The sequence below is a fragment of the Lissotriton helveticus genome, chromosome 2_2 (assembly GCF_964261635.1).
Source record: "Lissotriton helveticus chromosome 2_2, aLisHel1.1, whole genome shotgun sequence".
In the NCBI taxonomy this organism is placed as follows: domain Eukaryota; kingdom Metazoa; phylum Chordata; class Amphibia; order Caudata; family Salamandridae; genus Lissotriton; species Lissotriton helveticus.
This window is the reverse complement of record NC_136060.1, coordinates 295733455-295751555: the sequence shown is the minus strand read 5'-3', so window position 1 is coordinate 295751555 and position 18101 is coordinate 295733455. Positions and strand designations below refer to the sequence as shown.

Below are 18101 nucleotides of genomic sequence, written 5' to 3'. Positions count from 1 at the left end.
TTGTACGTTTCTTCTAGTCCAACCCAACTAGTTTTATCACTGAGGGCATTTCCAGAACTTTAAAGAAGGAACACTCGCTGCTTCGATCCCGTGCCTCGCAGTGTCTGCTCGGACTTTGGGTCCCACTCAAAACCTCTTCAACGTCCTGACATCTGCCCTTTGACCACCGTCTCTTCCAGCCTTTCACCCTTTGTATTTGCCCCTTCCAACCACTTACACTCCAGTGTGACTCTCGTGCCTCAGGTCGTTCATTCTCCGGCACCCCTTTTAAAATCTGCCCCTTCCGTCTCGTGCTCTTTGTTACCTGCCCGTTTGTCACATACCCTCTCGTGTCTGCCCCTCCACGAACCCCGTCTGATACCTGTGCCCCCCGCTCTTTCTTTACTCACACCTCTAGGGTACCGCTCGGCCTCATTTCTCTCTTGCCCCTGATATAAATACACCCGCCCCGCAGCCTTCGGGAATGTCGCGAATTTGCCCCTTCCAACCACTTACACTCCAGTGTGACACTCGCTGCCATCTCGTGCCTTAGGTCGTTCATTCTCCGGCTTCCCTTTTAAAATCTGCCCCTTCCGTCTCGTGCTCTTTGTTACCTTCCCGTTTGTCACATACCCTCTCGTGTCTGCCCCTCCACGAACCCCGTCTGATACCTATGCCCCCCGCTCTTTCTTTACTCACACCTCTAGGGTACCGCTCGGCCTCATTTCTCTCTTGCCCCTGATATAAATACACCCGCCCCGCAGCCTTCGGGAATGTCGCGAATTTGCCCCTTCCAACCACTGTGCGCGCGCAGCTGACTTGTTTGCCAAATTTATTTGCATTCCTCTTCACACTCTTTAGCTCACAGAGGCACGCGGTAAAAATTCACAACAATATCGGATGCTATCCCATGATAAATCCCCCGATTCGGCATCCACTAATCATCGTTTTGTCCTCCTCCGGGCGTTGGGAATGCTGCTCGGTTCTTCACTTGTGCCAACGACTGCATTTTCATGTACTAATTACTTTCTGTTAAAAAGAGGTCCTTTGTGTATTCGTATTTTTAAATTTGATCGTTTTTGTAGCCTTACAAATGATTTACAAATACCCATTCAGAGGCGTGAGCACAAATCTGCAGAGAAAAATTAAACAAACAGGACACATTTTTAAGGATAGACTGACTGGTTGCCAGAAGAACAATATGTATGACGCCTTTACGTTCCGACCACAAGAGACAAAGTTAGTGCTGCACTGTATGTTGAATAAATATTCTGGGTTGGATGCTTGGGGGTTATTGCATATACTTGTTTCTTTTGTTCCAGTTTTAGAAGCATGTCCATCAATACATAAAGAAGGGCAAGGGAGTGTAAGCCTAAATAGGAGCATAATTGCAGTCTGCTTCTGTGTCAGCCCCACTTACTTTGCTGCATTTTTATTATTTTGAATACTTTGTTGCTCAGCCATATGTTGCGCACAGAATGAAAAACTGGGCCATAACCACAACAAGCACTGGCGTTGCCAATAGGTTTCGCATTTGGAAAGTTGGAGATATTGGTTTTGTATATGACATTTTATATTTATATATTGTTATTGACAATGCCAATAACGATATATAAATATAAAATGTCATTTACAAAACCAATAGCTCCAACTTTCCTACTGCGAGACCTATTGGCAACGCCAGTGCTTGTTTTGTAGGTGGCTCTATGTGTGGGTGGCTCTGTCTGTGTGAGGGTTGCTCTTTGTAAGGGTGTAGCTATTGGCATTGTAAATGACAATGCCATTTATTTAACGATTAAGCTATTGGCAATGTAAATGACAATGCCATTTGTTTGTGATTTAAAAAAAAAAAATGTCATGAGCAATGCCAATAGCTCTACCTTTAATGATGCCGAGACCATTACATTGTAAATGCTTGTTCAGCCTTCCGCTGCAGCGCCGCGACCCAACTAATCTCCGTTGCTTTTCCGGGGGGGGTCCTCGATCTAACAGGCGTCACCAGCTGGAAAGGCCGCAAGACTGTCAGCAGTGCATCACCACATCGGAGTACCGGAAGGCATGACATAGCAACTCTCGACTATACCTGACTTCAGGGCGACCCAAGGGCACACTCTCTTCCCTCGGGGGCACCCAGTCCTCACGCCAGTTCCATAGCTGCCAAGGTTTTAGATTGCCACGTATGACATTGTCATAATTTCAGTGGAAAAATGAGTGACATTTCAACGACTATGAGTGACACTTTCTCGCAAGCAAAATCAAGCACTGAAAATGAGGGAAACATAAATATCAGAAAATGCACCCCTTTGAGCAAGGAGAAAGTCTAAGTTAACTGCTGAAAAGCGTAAGAAATAATTGTTAAATGGCTTTTATTTATCAGACTCTAGCCAAAATTCCAGAAAATAGATAAAACGGTCTGGAAGACGTTCATAAATTAATTATAATCAGCTGAGTGACTTGCAACTTTACTGGACTACCCTGAGCAACATGAGACGTAAGCACGGCTACATTGGAAAGCTGAAAGTGGGAGACACTCATTTAGGTAACAGCTATGCAGGCTTAAAGAAAAAAAAATTGAGTTGGATTATGATTTGAAAAGGTCTGTGCCACCTCAAACTGTGCGGTGGTCACAATCACTGCTATCCCTGCCAATAGACCAGCCTGAGGCAGAAGACTCCAGCTTTGTTTTAACTGCTTCCCACTTCCCTGCTGCTGGCCCCAGGCCAGGACAGCCCCTCTCCAACACCCAGGCCTGGCCTGACGGACTGTACCGTAATGGTATGGCCCTGTTTATGGGGCTGAGTCGCCACTGTGCTCCCGACTGTCCCAGCCCCACCGGCCTTACACAGATCCAGGACACCAAGGCTTTGGAGAGGAGTGGAGCGGTGCTGGACTTGGTATCATCTTTGCGATGCCTCACCCCAGCCTTGGGTGCACAGCTTCTTGCCCCTCTGTCAAAGCTGCCATGTATGGAGGGGTGCAGCTTCAACTGAGACAGTGAGCCATGGCCAAGGGGGCAAGCGCTGTACAGTGACTGCTTCCGTTGCAGACCACAATTCTGCCTTCGACAGGGAGCAGGTGACCTGCACGAAAACTGGATTATTTGCGTGCAGTCTCCCCGCAGCGCCCGGTCATCTTGCGGTGCCTGTGATCATGCCGCCTCGCGACCACAATGCTGCCTGTGCTGACTGACCCTGTCTGTGACTGTCTCAGCAGGTGAGGTCGCTGTGCCGGTGCGTCCCGCCACGGCCGGGTTTTAATATAAATTATTGCCCCTCCTGCAGTGCATAGGCAGCAGCGCACTATTTCTGACAGTCTAAGGTAGTAAGACTTACTGAGGGACGCCGCGCGGACTGACAGGACACAGCAAACTCCTCCAGCCAAGTCCCCCATTTCTGGTCACCGACCTCTCCTGCTCTAGGAGGACGTGAGGTCACAGATCCCAATCACAGTGTAACTGACAGCCGTGCGCCACACCCTGCGCGGCAGCAGTCGGGATTTTCAGGCAGCAGGGCAGATATTGTTACATTGTAGCAAGCACTTAGTCTGAGAGGCGCCGCGCAGCCAGAGCAAATCTTTAACTGTTGAGCTGCTGCTGACGGCATTGACTGAAGTTGTCTGCTGCCGCCCGGCGAGCGCTAGCACTAAAGTGGGCAGCCATGCGGTCAGTGGCAAAATGCGCGACAATGAATTTAAGTGCAGTGATGCAGGAACACCACACTAAAATGCTTTAGCGTCACGCCTCATGCGTGATACTTGGCAGGCCTGCAGTTTGATGGGCAGGCGAGGCGATCACCGCCTTCAGCAGAATAGCGGTACGCAGCCTCCGTCACCAGGTAGGCCGCGCCGTGAGATCGTGTTCTCCGGCATAGATTCGGGTATCTTTCTGTTGCGTATGCCAAGCACCGTTCAATACGCCTCCGTTGTGCTCCGTTTTAGCAAAGGATTGTGAAAGATTCCTGTAGGATTGTATCGACTGTTTCGGGAGCCTATAGTGCGGCCATCTTGAGGCCAGGCCAGGCCCCCGATTTCATTGTGTTATTAGTACTGAGTTCTGAGTTTCAAACCCACTTCACCTCCCAAAGGGAGCCTGGGACTGCTCTGCCACTGCGACATTGAAAGTAAAGTGCTGAAGGGGTATGCATGATTTTTTGTTCTAATTTCAGGGCAGCAATATTACGGGGACCCCTGGACCCTGGTGGTAAAAGACCTCAATTGATAAAGTTGAGACCCTATTACTTCTCAATTCCATTGGGCTCCCAACCAGTCCTCACAGTTGACATTTGTGGTCTTTTACTCTGTGTGTAATGTTATGGGAGTGTTGGGATGCTCTATTGGTCGAAGGGTGTCTGTCACTAGAACCCCAGGGGAAGGTTACCCGGAGGTACATTCAGGATATGACATCTGCCCACTGAATAAAAAGCCTGTCTGGCTCCGAGGTGGGTCAGTTACACTCTAGCCCAAGTATTCTGGGTGCTGTTAATGCTGCCGCTGCACGCTGGGCCACGAGGCCCTGCCCACACTACAATGTTTAATCCAATCAAACAACTCTTTTGAAAGTAACAATAGGGAGACATAAAAATATGCACATGCATTAAAGAACAGAAACAACAAAAAATGCACAAGGAAATTAATGGGCTAAGCACTGCATATCAAATGCACAAATATAACATACCCTTTACCATACCCTTTACCTTTAATAGCCCTTTCCACGATCACTTCAAGCCACATACAGCGAAAATAAATTGATACACAGCAAAAATAAATTGATATGTAGCAAAAATACTGTGTTAAGTAAAAGTAGGCAGCAATGCTGTCAGGTTCACTGAAGCCTCGTTGGTCTAGCACCATACACCTTTAAATCAAAGGAATGCGATAAATCACATCAAATATTCTGCACGTCCAATAAGCAACACAGAAACATGTTCTTACCCCGCTGAAGTTGGCGTTGGTGTTCAAATTATTTAATGAGTTTTTGATAGCATTGCATGTTGGGGCGGCCTGCGCCTGTGAGCACGCGGGATCAGCGAGCGTGTTGCTCAGGTTGGCTTTTGTATCTGTTAAATTAGCCTGGAGCCGTTCTGTCCTCTCCTTCAACACCTCCACCGAGACGCTGACGTTCTCTAGAGCTTCCTTGGTTTCTCTGATTGCTGTTGAGACAATACTTTTTATCATGGACTGTTTAACCCAAATATGCTTCAAACTATTTCTAACCCACTTATTTACCCCCACGACGCTTTAGACAAATACTGTAAATGTATGTAAAGTTCAACTTTGCACAACCTTAATCAAGCTGCATTGTTACAGGAACCAATAATAATGAACTTATGGGACAGAATAGGATGAATCTATCACTGTAGATTTACCGTCATAATCCATGTTTTAATAGGCAAACATTGGTTTTAGGCACTAGCATAGAATATATTGTAAGTGCTAACAGCTCAGACCATTTATTTAAGCACTTGTGCTTATAAGGAGGAAGGAACTGGGTGCATCGGGCGATGCACCAGGATTTCAGCTCTATTTCAAAAACAGGGCTCACTTATTTTAAGAAACCCTTCCCAGGTATCTGATTGGAACATGTTGGGGTCATTTGCATTATTGAATCTTGCTCATGTCAAGAACTCTCCATAAATTAAAATAAATCCAAATTACCTCAATGTCAATCCCAAACCCCTCATAAACATCACCTCAAAAGGCGCAAGGAAAAATGGAAACACATATCTTTCTAATGGTTATGAGAGTCTGACTCTCTGCATGGCACCTGTGTGGCTACCTGTTGCTGCACTTCTTTATGGGATCTCTGGTTCGCATCAAGTTTACAGTGGTTCAAAGTGTGGCTCCTACAAACAATGGTGATCCTACCCAAGACTCTGCTTCCCGATGGTCAGAGAAGGAATTAATTCTGCTGGGAAAGGCAGGCTGGCAAGGGTACATGGCAACGCTTCTCTGGCTTGGAAGTTTGGGGATGTTGTTTGCAGTGGGGGACAGTCATCGGGCAGCACTTAAACTCTTTCTTTTTTTATCTTGGAGTTTAGTAAGGCAACAAGAACACAGGCACCTTCAGCATACAGGTAATTCTGAAATGGTGTCCAGTTCTTCACATTACATACAGCAGACCCAAACCTGAGGTAGAAATAACTGTGCTTCAGTTCTTGGTTACCTCAGAGACTAACTGAGTTGATCCAATGAAAGTCTGCCTCCTGCTTAAGACCAACCCTGACTACAAAAGAAACTGAAATGTGTGCCTGGCAACTATTCTACTAATAGCCTTGAATTGCACAAAGTAGTCAACTGCAGCAAGTGACAGACCCTCTTTTCATGGTGTGGCACAGGTCTCCGAAGCATTATTTTTCCACTGCAGCAAACCCCTATTTACAGAATACATTCCTGTGCCTATCAGTAAATGTTGCATACTTCCTCAGCGCTGCTTCAGGCCTGTATGGTGGAATGATCCATCAGGCCAACCAGAATGAAAGCAGCCAGAAAACCTACTGCCCATCAGAAATTTTTACAGTAAGGATCACATGCTGCATTATTGGGCTGTCCACAATTTGCTTTATCAGCAACATTCTGGGCTACAAAGGGACCATGCAGGAGACATGCAGGAAATCTGTAAAACAAATATGTACATTATTCTTAGTGATTACTTGTAAGAAAAAAAAAACATGCCAGGGAATGTACAGAAGAAGATCTTTAAGGCGGCATGCTCTGCGATCAATGATGCCACTTCTCCAAGGAATATTCTCTGTGACCTTGGAAAATATCTCACCCCCTCACTCATGGGCAAATCAAAGTGCCCTTTGCTCTGCACTCGGTTGAGTCCCCCTCACTTCTGAGCCCCCGGCAAGCGCACTCAGTTGCACCATAAAGTACGCAGTCTCTGGATGGTGTACATGGTAGGTCAAGACGTCCCTCAAAGATATGCGCCACCGTTTTCCGAGATCTATCTAGGTCTGGGAATCTGCAACGTACATTTTGAGCTTGCCTGAACATTTTAATGCATCATTTGCATTATCAATGTACACGCATTATGGTACTGTTTACCAACTTTGTAAGTGCAATCTCTGGTCTATCGCGTCCCAATATGAACACAACATTTCAAGGGGAAAAAACAATGTGCTGGAAACCTGACGCATTCCATTGCTTAGAATGTATGCTTAGTTATGTTTAATCCCATCAAAACACTCTTTTAAATGTCCATTCCGACCCCCACATTAAAAAGTAACAGTACAGAGACATTAAAATATGGCACATGCATTAATGTACAGAAACAACAACTAAAAATGCACGAGGGAAGTAATGGGCTAAGCACTGCACACCACACGCACAATTACAACACATCCTTTACCTTTGATAGCCCTTTCCACTTTGACTTCAAGCCACATACAGCAAAAAAGAATAATGGTGATCGAGGATGAGAAAAACGTCATGGTGATCATGCAAATGAAAATGTTAAAGTGCAAAGCATAAATATCAAATTTGGTAAAAATGATCTATTCCTAAAATCTTAAAAGAAGTTATTTGTTCCACACGTTTCCTGTAATGGTACAAATTAAATTGACATAGTCATCCCAGTTATGTGGGGACAGTATTTGTGGTGATCATATGTGTCGAGTGCAGGGAGTTAGAGTGTCTCTCCCAGGGTACTAAAGCCTACAGGTTGATTATGAGGTCTGATATGTCTTAAGACATAAGCCTGCTTTAGGAGTCACGCCCAGTGCAACAAGGATTCTGCCATACAGATCTGCTCCATAACGGACAGCAGGTAACGATACAAGCACCCTAAGATTGACATGGGGATTTCTTTCAGTAGTATCTAACCAATGCTGCGTACTGATGGCCTCCTCTAATTTTATAACAATGACATTCTGGATTGTGGCCACACACTGAGATGATCAAGCAGAGCAGACACATGCAACAACCATTGTTCTAGTAGCGATTATCAAAGTCTTCAAACTGCAAAGTGATAGCATTTTCAATGTAATAACCATGGACCACTGAATGAACAATGGCTGTCTTTCAAAACCATCCTTCATACTTTCTTGCTGAAACATTAATCTCTGACAAATCAGTAACAGGTAAAACATTTTTATACAGTAACTGTGCACCTAGGGAGTTATTCTGTGCACTAGGTTTCTCTTTGAAGATGTAATCTGTGGAGATTCAGATATACTAGTTTGCCAGTATGTTTCTTGTATTATCAAATTAATTTGGTGTGCAGTATGAGTGTGCCATTTAGCAATAGCAGTTAGCGTTCTAGTGCTCTGTGTGCAGGGTCCCACTGTCAAGCATTGCTTTAATCTTACCAGGTGGTCAGTCAGTCATTCTAGCAGATTGAGGCTGTCTGTATTTCTCTCACTTGAGCAAGGAGTTGATCAGGGTTAGAGCCAAGCTACGTTGAAGAAAGAGCAGATAATCTGAACAGTTCATGAGTCCTAGGCATTTTGCTGGTGAAGATGTTCCTAAGAGGCCTCCTAATGTCACATTTTGCAGCGGCCCTTCGTAAAGTAGTCCTAGTTGCTACACGTTGCTCATTACATCAAGTGTCTTTAATGAATGGTGCCTTTTGTTTATCGACACTGTTGAGATATTGATGCCCATGCATTGAGAGAAGGCTTAATTTCCAGTATCAATTTATAAATGTTAGAAGGTGGTTCTGACACTAGGGCCGCCCGGATTTTTCGCTTTTTGAGCACCTAATTATGGAGCTTTTACTGTGGGGGAGCCTCATAATCTGGGACTCATCCACAGTGAACTCATAATCAAGGAGACTGCATGGAGATTTTACTGGTGTCCGCCTGGCTTGACTAGGCCGCTGCGCAGCAGCTGGAGTATGGGACACCGTGCTGGTTACATGCAGACACGGGTGTACATGCATGTGCATACGTGTTGGAGCTGCGCAGGGGAGATTCCTAGCGTGCGCAGTCCAGGAGCAGCTACAGAGTGAATGGTGTGGCAGGACTTATGCAGAATTGGGTGGTGACATGGAATAGGCTTTATACCCTGGGAAGGAATATGCTAGGGAAAGTCAGTGCGTTTTACGGTGTTTTCACTTCATTATTCCCCTATGGGGATGTGGGGCCCATGGCTAAAATGACTTCCACAAAGCTTACAGATTCACGACATGCACTAAAGTCCATTGTAGAGTAGGTGAAAATAAGTATTCTGCAGAGTCCAAAGTCATATTTGTACTGCTTTTGGGTCATTCAGAACTGTCATATTTCTCTGAGCCAGCCATGACCAGACCCAGGCTGAGGGTTGACCTCAGCTGGATGGAATGATAACCTTTCTTCCACAAGCTAGGGCCTCCTCTCCACAAAGAAGACAATGGGTGGGGCTACAGGCTCATCCATTAGCAGCTGTCACTGGGTGCCAGGCACCAGGCTGCACCAAGAAGGAAAGAGTTGGGTTTCAGAGGCCATGTGGCCAGAGACACTGCACGACTCCATTTTTAACAAACCAAGAGACTGGACAAGAAGGAGGGAGCAGGGGAAGGGAAGTGATGTGTTGCTGTTTGATAGGACCCACAGAGACTTTCTGCCAGCCCCCTACTCAACTTTTAAAAAGTACTTGCACAGGAAGAGAAGCTCTCTCTGGGGTGTGGTCTGCTGAGGTGGAAGGTGCTGGAGCCTGGCAATGAGCAGTTGGAAGGAGAGACCCCCTGACTGTCACCCAGGCCCCTAACAGCACCAGAAGAAGCGCCCAGGATCGGTGCGCAGAAGCAGGGGCCTCTGCGCAGGGAGACGAGAGGCGCCGGAGGAGAGCCAGGCGAAAGGTTGGTGCAGGGAGCCAGTGCAGACCTCTCCCTGCAGAGTGCACCCTCTTGGAGACCTGGAGAGTGAAGGAGAGTGCTCCCAGTGGCTGGGGTCGCCGTCAGGAGCAGGAAGATGTAAAAATTGGGCAGATCGGACCTCCAGGGGCTGAGATATGGCCCCCAGAAGTTGAGAGACCTTGGACCTGTGGCCCCCTGACGGCGAACCACGTGAGGTTCCGCCTCTGGTCCAGAAAAGGTCCCCGGGGTGGGGCAGGTCCCGGGGACTGCCCTCCAACGTGGAGAGCCTGCGGGGGGTCCCGGCTGGGACCGGGGCCCTGGACAAGGAAGGAGGAGCCAGGGGCCCGGGTGGGACCGGGCCCCCAACCAAAGCACGGAGTGGCCGGGTGTGGGCTCCCCGCGTCGCATACCCTTACCCGGGGGTCCGGGCCCCCCACCGAGGCCCCAGAAAGCGGCATGAGCTTGAAGCGCCACATGATGCCTTGCAAGGCATGAGGAATGGATTGTTTTGGGCGTTTTGGTGGCCCCCAGAGGAGAGGGGTCACCCTTGAGTGTGAAAAGGTGCTGGGGGGAGCTGCTGGAGCAGCGCAGTCTTGCCCCCAGCACAAAGCTAAGTCCCACCCTAAGTTTCTTGAGGATTTAAAAAGAATAACTCCTCAACTTTCAGCGAAGATTGCATTACCTACTAGGCTGGAACATTTGTTCTACAGCTGGGAGTTCATTGAGAAGTGCATCAAAGATTGAAGGGCTGAGTTGGAGATGTCTCAAGAAGGGCATCCCCTGGAGGTGAAATGGCGTAATTGCACTGAAATGCATTTATTAATGGTTATTTCTTTTAGAGGGACTGATGTTCAATGTGAAGTACTGGTGTAAGGTGATGTCACAAGCAAAGTGGATTTAAGTGGCTAGACACTCCTGCTAGGGTGTCTGACGGTATTTACAACTTAATCCTGTGATCATCTGTGATGCCTTTAGGGGCTGTAATTGCAATGCATTTTTAATGATATCCAAATGTGCGGAGTACTGTCATTCTAAAGTGTGCATAAACATGTAGTCTTGCTGCTGCGCTTAGGTGAAGACCCCAGACTGTTAGCCCTTAAGATGTGGAGGTGTATACTTTAGGGTCAGTAGGAGATGCTTGGTCAGGGTAATGTGTCACCAAGTCAGGTGTATCCCTGTTTAATGCTTGTTGAGGTAATGGGAGGGGGGACGCCACTGGGATGGTGCCAGTGCGCAGGGTCCTCGCTCCAGGATAGGTTCAACTAATTGCATTGGGGCAAGATGATGTGCATACATGGGAGTGGTGGTACTAGACCCCACCCCCCCTGCGGGAGGGGTGGGGATGTTATGCAATGTCACAAGGTAATTCCAACAGCTTATGTATATTTGTAAATTGGTGTATAGTATTGAGTGGTGTGTGTGTTTAATAATGAATATGCTACTTACCAGTATGCATCTGTTCTTGGCATGTAGGGCTGCTGACATTCATATCTATAGCATAGATCGCCGCCTAGTGTTGGGTCCGGATGATTGCACATTGTTGTCCTGGAAGAGTCTTCGAAGTATCACGAGATAGGTGGCTCCTCCCCTGGACTACAGTGCGTATGGGCATCGACTCCATCCCCAGATTGTTTTTAGCCATTGTGGCAAAGATGGAGTGTAATAGTGTAAGCGATGGCCATGCTAAGAGTAAGTGTTAAAAAGTCTGCAGCCGCTACAGGCGCCGGGGAGGAGGGCGGGCGATATGAATGTCAGCAGCCCTATATGCCAAGAACAGATGCATACTGGTAAGTAGCATATTCAGTTCGAGGCATGTGGGCTGCTGAATTCATATCTATAGCATAGAATACATAGCAGTCCCTCCATTAACGGCGGCCGCCTGTGCCAGCTGCAGAAGTCTGAAAAAGCGTTTTAAGAACAGGCTGCCCTACAGCTGCCTGCTGCTTGGAGTGCACATCTACACAGTAATGTTTAGTAAATGTGTGTGGTGTAGACCATGTGGCTGCTCTACAAATATCTTCCAAAGGAATATTACCAAGGAAAGCCATAGAGGCCCCCAACTTTCGGGTGGAGTGGGCTCTTGGAGGGACCCTTAAAGTGCGCTTAGCCTTGTGATAGCAAATTTGAATGCACTTAACGATCCACCTGGCTATACCTGCTTTGGAAATGGGGTTGCCTTTGTGCTGGGCTGAGAAGGCAACAAAGAGTTGTTGTGTTTTCCTAAAGTCTTTGGTCCTATCGATGTAGTACATCAAGGCTCGTTTGACATCAAGAGTGTGGAGCATTCTTTCGGCAACTGTTTCTGGGTTTTGAAAGAATGCGGGCAGTTCAATGGTCTGATTGACATGGAACTGCGAAACCACTTTAGGAAGAAATTTAGGGTTAGTGAGCAGCACCACCCTGTTGGAGTGAATTTGAATGAATGGCTCTTGTACAGTGAGCGCCTGTAGCTCACTAACGTCGCAAAGACATAATGGCAATGAGAAAAGCCACTTTCCATGTTAAGAACTGAATCTCACATGAATGTAGAGGCTCAAAAGGTGGGCCCATCAACCTGGTGAGGACCACATTGAGGTTCCATACAGGAGCTGGCGGGGTCCTGGGAGGGATGACCCGCTTTAGGCCTTCTAGGAAGGCTTTAATGGCAGGCACTCTGAAGACGGAGAGATGCTGCCAGTTCTGGAGATAAGCCGCTATGGCGGATAAGTGTATCCTGATGGAAGCGTATGCTAGATTGCATTTGTAAAGATGTAACAAATAGCAGATGATGTTGGGAGTGGATGCATCTAGCGGGTTGATGTTGTGTGTAGCACAGTAAATGACAAACCGCTTCCATTTTGCTGCATAGCAGGCTCTGGTGGTGTGCTTTCTTGCCTCCGGTATGATATCCATGCATTCAGGAGGCAAGTCAAGGTAGCCAAACTCTAAGACCTCAGGAGCCAGATCGCCAGGTTGAGCTGTTGCGGATCTGGGTGCTGAATGTCGCCATGGCTCTGCGTCAAAAGCTTGGGCATGAGGTGTAGCCTTTGATGCGGTACCACGGAGAGTTCCAGAAACGTGGTGTACCATGGTTGGCGTGCCCACGTTGGAGCAACCAGGATGAGAGTCATCAAGTGTTGCTTTAGCTTTCTTGCCACCAGCGGTATGAGAGGTGCTGGGGGAAAAGCGTACGCAAATCTGCCTGAACAGTTTGTCCATATCGCATTGCCTTGCGACTGTGGGTGAGGGAACCTGGCGGCAAAGCTTTGGCATTTTGCGTTTTCCCTTGTGGCGAACAGGTCTATCTGTGGATGACCCTACTTCTGGAAGTACGGGCGGAGTACTGATGGATGTATCTCCCACCGGTGCATCTGGTGGCTGTACCTGCTGAGCAGGTCCGCCATCTGATTTTCCGTGCCTGGGAGGTGTTCCGCCATGAGGAAGATGTTCCTTTGAATGGCCCACTTCCACATGCTCTGAGCCAGATGAGACAACTGTGGAGAGTGTGTACCTCCCTGCTTCTGGATGTAGTACATGGCTGTCATGTTGTCCGTCCGGATCAACACGACCTTGTTGCACAGATGTACTTTGAATGCTTTCAGTGCCATGAAGATTGCCATCAGTTCTAGGTAGTTGATGTGCATCTTCTTTTGCTGTATTGTCCATAGTCCCTGCACTGTGTAATGGAGTACATGAGCTCCCCATCCTTGGAGCGACGCGTCCGCTGTCAGGATGATCTGTGGGACAGGCTCTTGGAACGGTCGGCCCTTGCAAAGGTTGTGTGGATTCCACCAATGCAGAGAGTTGTATGCCCGACCGGTGACCAACACTAGGTCTTTCAACTGTCCCTGAGCCTGATTCCACTGATGCGCTAAGCATTCCTGGAGCGGACGCATATGTAACCTGGCGTGCGGGACTATGAAAATGCAGGAGGCCATCATGCCTATCAACTGCATGAACACTCTCGCAGGAAGCGAGTGTTTCGGTTGGAACTGTTGGATTAGCGACTGGATGTTGTTGATCCGCGCTGAAGTTGGCTGAGCCGTGGCTGCCAGAGTATTGATCGTTGCACCGAGATATTACCGCACATGGGCTGGCTGAAGGTGCGACTTTGGATAGTTCAGGGAGAACCCCAGACTGTGAAGAAGGTGAATGGTATGGGACATGTCGGCGGCGCACTGCTGGGCCGACTTTGCCTGAACCAGCCAGTCGTCCAGATAAGGGTAGACATGGATGTGTTGTCTCCTGAGGTGCGCCGCTACTGTCGCCAGACATTTGGTGAACACTCTGGGGTCTGTGGTCACTCCGAAAGGAAGGACCTTGAATTGATAATGCCGATTTTGAATGGTGAATCTGAGGTATTTTTTGTGTGATGGATGGAGTGGAATGTGGAAGTAAGCATCCTTGAGGTCCAAGGTTGCGAGGAAGTCTCCCTGAGTGAGGAGCGGAAGAACCTGTTGCAGCGTTAGCATGTGGAAGTGTTCTGAGAGAATGTACTGGTTGAGGGGCCTGAGGTCTAGAATAGGCCTGAGGGACCCGTCCTTCTTCGGGATTAAGAAGTACAGGGAGTACACCCCTGTGCCTTCCTCCTCCACTGGCACGAGCTCTATAGCGCCCTTTTGCAGCATGACGAGAACCTCTTGCTGCAATAAGTGCAAATGCTCTGTGGACATAGGACGGTGTTTTGGTGGTATGTTGGGTGGAGTGGATGTGAGCTCCAAACAATAGCCGTACTGGATAAGTTTCCTGACCCACCTGTCTGTGGTGATGGTTTTCCAGACTGGCAGGAACCGCTGGAGCCTCCCCCCGACAGGCGTGGAATGGTCGGGGGGCAGTGACAGGGCGTCGCTGTTTGTTGGAGGCAGAGGAACGGGAGTTGTTGTTGCCCTTGCCTCTGCCCTTGGCGTTGTTGCCTCGATAACCGCCTCTATTCTGTTTGGGGTAAGAGGATTGCGCCCCACCTTTATTGAATTGTGTTTGCTGGGACATCTGGCCTCTGGAAACACCCCTATTGCCTGAGCGATGAAAAGTGCTCCCCCGAAACTGTTGGGATTGGAGAGCTCCCATGGACTTGGCAGTCTCGGTATCCTTTTTTATTTTTTCCAAGGTGGTATCCACCTCTGGACCAAATAATCTGTCAGGGTTAACTGGCTGGTTGAGGATGGTAGTTTGGATCTCAGGCTTAAATCCAGAGATTCTGAGCCATGCCTGTCGTCTTAACATCACACTGGTGTTAATTGCCCTGGCTGCAGTATCGGCAACGTCCAGTGCACACTTTATTGAAGCGTTAGAGATGAGCTTCCCTTCCTGGATAAGCATCTCTGCAGCCTCCTTATATTGGTCTGGGAGATGTTGCAACAGGGTCTCTAGTGTATCGTAGTGTGCCCTGTCGTAGCGTGCCAAGAGTGCCTGCGTGTTAGAGATACGCCATATATTGGCCGCCTGAGCTGCTACTCTCTTTCCCGATGCTTCTAACACTTTGGACTCTTTGTCCGGGGGAGGAGCTTCACCAGTGGTTTGCGAATTCGCCCTCTTGCGTGCATTAGAAACGACCAGAGAGTCCAATGGCAACTGGCCCTTGATGTAAGTGGGATCGCCAGGTGCTGGTCGGTATTTCTTTTCAATTCTAGGGTTGACCACCCTTGCTCGTGTGGGCTCCTTGAAAATGTCCGCAGCATGTTTGAGGACCCCTTTGAGCATTGGGAGGGTTTTCACAGTTTTTTCAGCTGCTGAAAAAGTGTCAAAGAGGAAGTCCACCTCCACAGGGTCAGCATGGAGTTCGACGTCGTGGTTCTTAGCTGCCCTTTCATTCAAGGCATTGAATGCCGCAGAATCCTCAGTGGGAGACGTTTTGATATTGAATATCTGAGGGTCGAGAGTGGGTTTGCTGATCCCCCTGGTCACCCTGGTCACCTGTGTCCACCCATGCTTCCTGTTGTGCATCAGGATCAGCGTGGGTGGGGAAGCTGTATTCCTCATCTTGATCCCCAGCATCCTCGGCATCGGAATAAGTTGGCGAGGGCGTGGCAATTCTTTGAGTCTGAGGAGTCAATGGTTCGACCAAGAGTGGTGCATCAGAAGCAGGCTTTTTACGCTTTAAAGGAATGGTATACGACTCCAAAGGCGTCGTCGCCGTAATTTTTCGCATGTAAAGCGTAAGCTTCCCAGTGTCGGCATCGATGAAACGTTCCGACTGTTCCTCCAGTAATGGTGGTCGATGCGTCAAGCCCCCAGCCGGGAGAGTAGGCGTCGACCCCACAGCACTGTGCGTTTTCGCTTCGGGCGCCGCCCGTGGTGCGAAGGCCTTCGGTGCCACCTTTGGCGGCAACGTGAAGAGGAGTGGTGTCGATGACTTGGAGGTGGGAACCGACTGTTTCGGCGCGGAAGGCGGTGTGGGGTCTACCGCCGAGGCCTTGTCCCTGATACGCTTGAGGGAGTCCGAGACCTGCTTCGTGAATGAAGCGGATGGTTTTGCCGATACGACGGACGACCTCGGTCCAGCAACGTGGGAAGACTCGATCGTCGACTACTTTGGCTGGTCGGTCCGAGGCGTGCCCGTGATGGTGTCCTGGGCAACCACTTTAGGGGCACCAACCTTCGGCTCGATGCCCTTGCTGGTCTTCGGCTCGACGCCCTTTGCGGCCTTTGGTGCCGCGCCCTTGCTCGGCTTCGGTTCGATGCCCGATCCGGACTTCGGCTTGACGCCCTTGCTTGACGGAGTCTGGACGGCCTTTTTGTGCTTCAGCTCAACGCCTTTAGTCTGCTTTGGCTGGACTGATTTCACAGACTTTGCCGGGTCGACAGGCTTCTTCAGCTTGGGCTGTCCCGACACCTCGGAGGACGAGGGTGTCGACGGTGGATCAGAAGGTTTTGGTTACGATTGTGCCTGAACCACTTTAGGTTGTTCGGACACCGAAGCTTTCACTTTCGGTTTCGATTTCTTTAATGGCGGCTCCGTCGAAGTGTCCGTAGCCGGGCCAGGAGGCGGGGCCGTGGATTTTGGTAGAAGGTCTTGGGTAAGGCCGATAGGCGATCCCTCGACCTGAGCCTTCGTAAGTGTTCGAACGGGGCATAGCTCTTCCTCTGAGCTATCTTCCATGGCCCCATAGGCCTCATCCTCGTCTCCTAACTCGTCGACGACTTCTTCTACGGGTAGGTCTTCGACATCCACTTGAGGGTCGTAGTCGACTTCTTCCGCTGGAGGCGAAATTTGCAGGTGAACATCGTGTTCGTCTGCTTCATCGCTGTCGAAGATGTCCACCGGTGCCGGGGCCGACTGCCGGGCCTCCATGCGCGCCACGCGCCGAAGCCGAATCGTCTTCTTCGAACGAAACCTGGAACAAGCCATACAGTTGGCTTCATCGTGGTCCGGCAACAGGCACTTGTTGCACACCGGGTGGACGTCGATGTGTGGGTACTTCGTTCCGCACACGGGACACTTCTTGAACGGGCTCCGTTCCATGTCGCGTCGTCGAGGGTCTTGCTGCGTCGACTGGGCCTCGAGCTCCAAAGAGTTACGCGACTCCTTGGATGTTGAACTCGGAAGCGAGTCCGAACAGAACCGGGCACCGAACGCAAACAATACCGACGATAAAGAGAGAAAAAGGCCTTTTGGCCTCGATAAGTATGTCGATTCCGAACTGAGAGAACGAAAGTACATCCGAACCCAATGGCGGAAAAAAACAATCTGGGGATGGAGTCGATGCCCATGCGCACTGTAGTCCAGGGGAGGAGCCACCTATCTCGTGATACTTCGAAGACTCTTCCAGGACAACAATGTGCAATCATCCGGACCCAACACTAGGCGGTGATCTATGCTATAGATATGAATTCAGCAGCCCACATGCCTCGAACATGTACCCTTACTTTTATAAAGCAAAGTACAGACTGGACAATCAATTATTGAGTGTTATTTTTGCGCACCTGCAAATGGCGATTACTAGCCCACACCACCTCCCTTGAGTAAGCCTCAGACTGCTCTGCAATGCTACCCTCTGAGAGTCAGGCGCTGCCCTAGGGTGTTTGGTTCCCAGTGAAGGACAAATGTGTCATGTTATTTGTGCAGGCCTCACAGATGCTGCCTCGTTTTCCAACAATAAAGAGTGACAATAATTGGTCAAACTGAAAAGCTGGTAAGAATAGAGAAATAGTCAGTGTTTGTGAGAGCACAAGTGGCTCCACACTCAGAGGTATTGGAGACACAGACATTCATATGTAGAGGATTTAGGGTTTCTTGAGTACATGAAAAAAAAAGAATTCCTGATAACTTGAGTAGAATCATTAAGCTGTATAGAGAGTAACAGCTTTACTAGTAGCCACTTCACATAGTCACCAAATCCACAGGTCATGTTGCTTCATGTTAGTTAGCCAC

At 48.8% G+C, this 18101-nt stretch overlaps 1 protein-coding gene across 12 annotated transcripts in view; it reads right to left on the bottom strand.

The window, feature by feature from the left end:
* PROM1 (prominin 1) overlaps positions 1 to 18101 on the bottom strand; it is a 588333-nt gene that overhangs the window by 241130 nt on the left and 329102 nt on the right. For 6 of the 12 annotated variants that reach the window (XM_078678433.1, XM_078678442.1, XM_078678438.1 and 3 more), the window contains 2 exons: positions 7328 to 7351; positions 4909 to 5126 (listed from right to left, as the gene is read on the bottom strand). In XM_078678433.1, the coding sequence (XP_078534559.1) occupies positions 4909 to 5126; positions 7328 to 7351 (242 nt within the window). The remainder of the gene's footprint in view (positions 1 to 4908; positions 5127 to 7327; positions 7352 to 18101) is intronic. The other 6 variants (XM_078678437.1, XM_078678440.1, XM_078678439.1 and 3 more) reach the window with 1 other exon arrangement.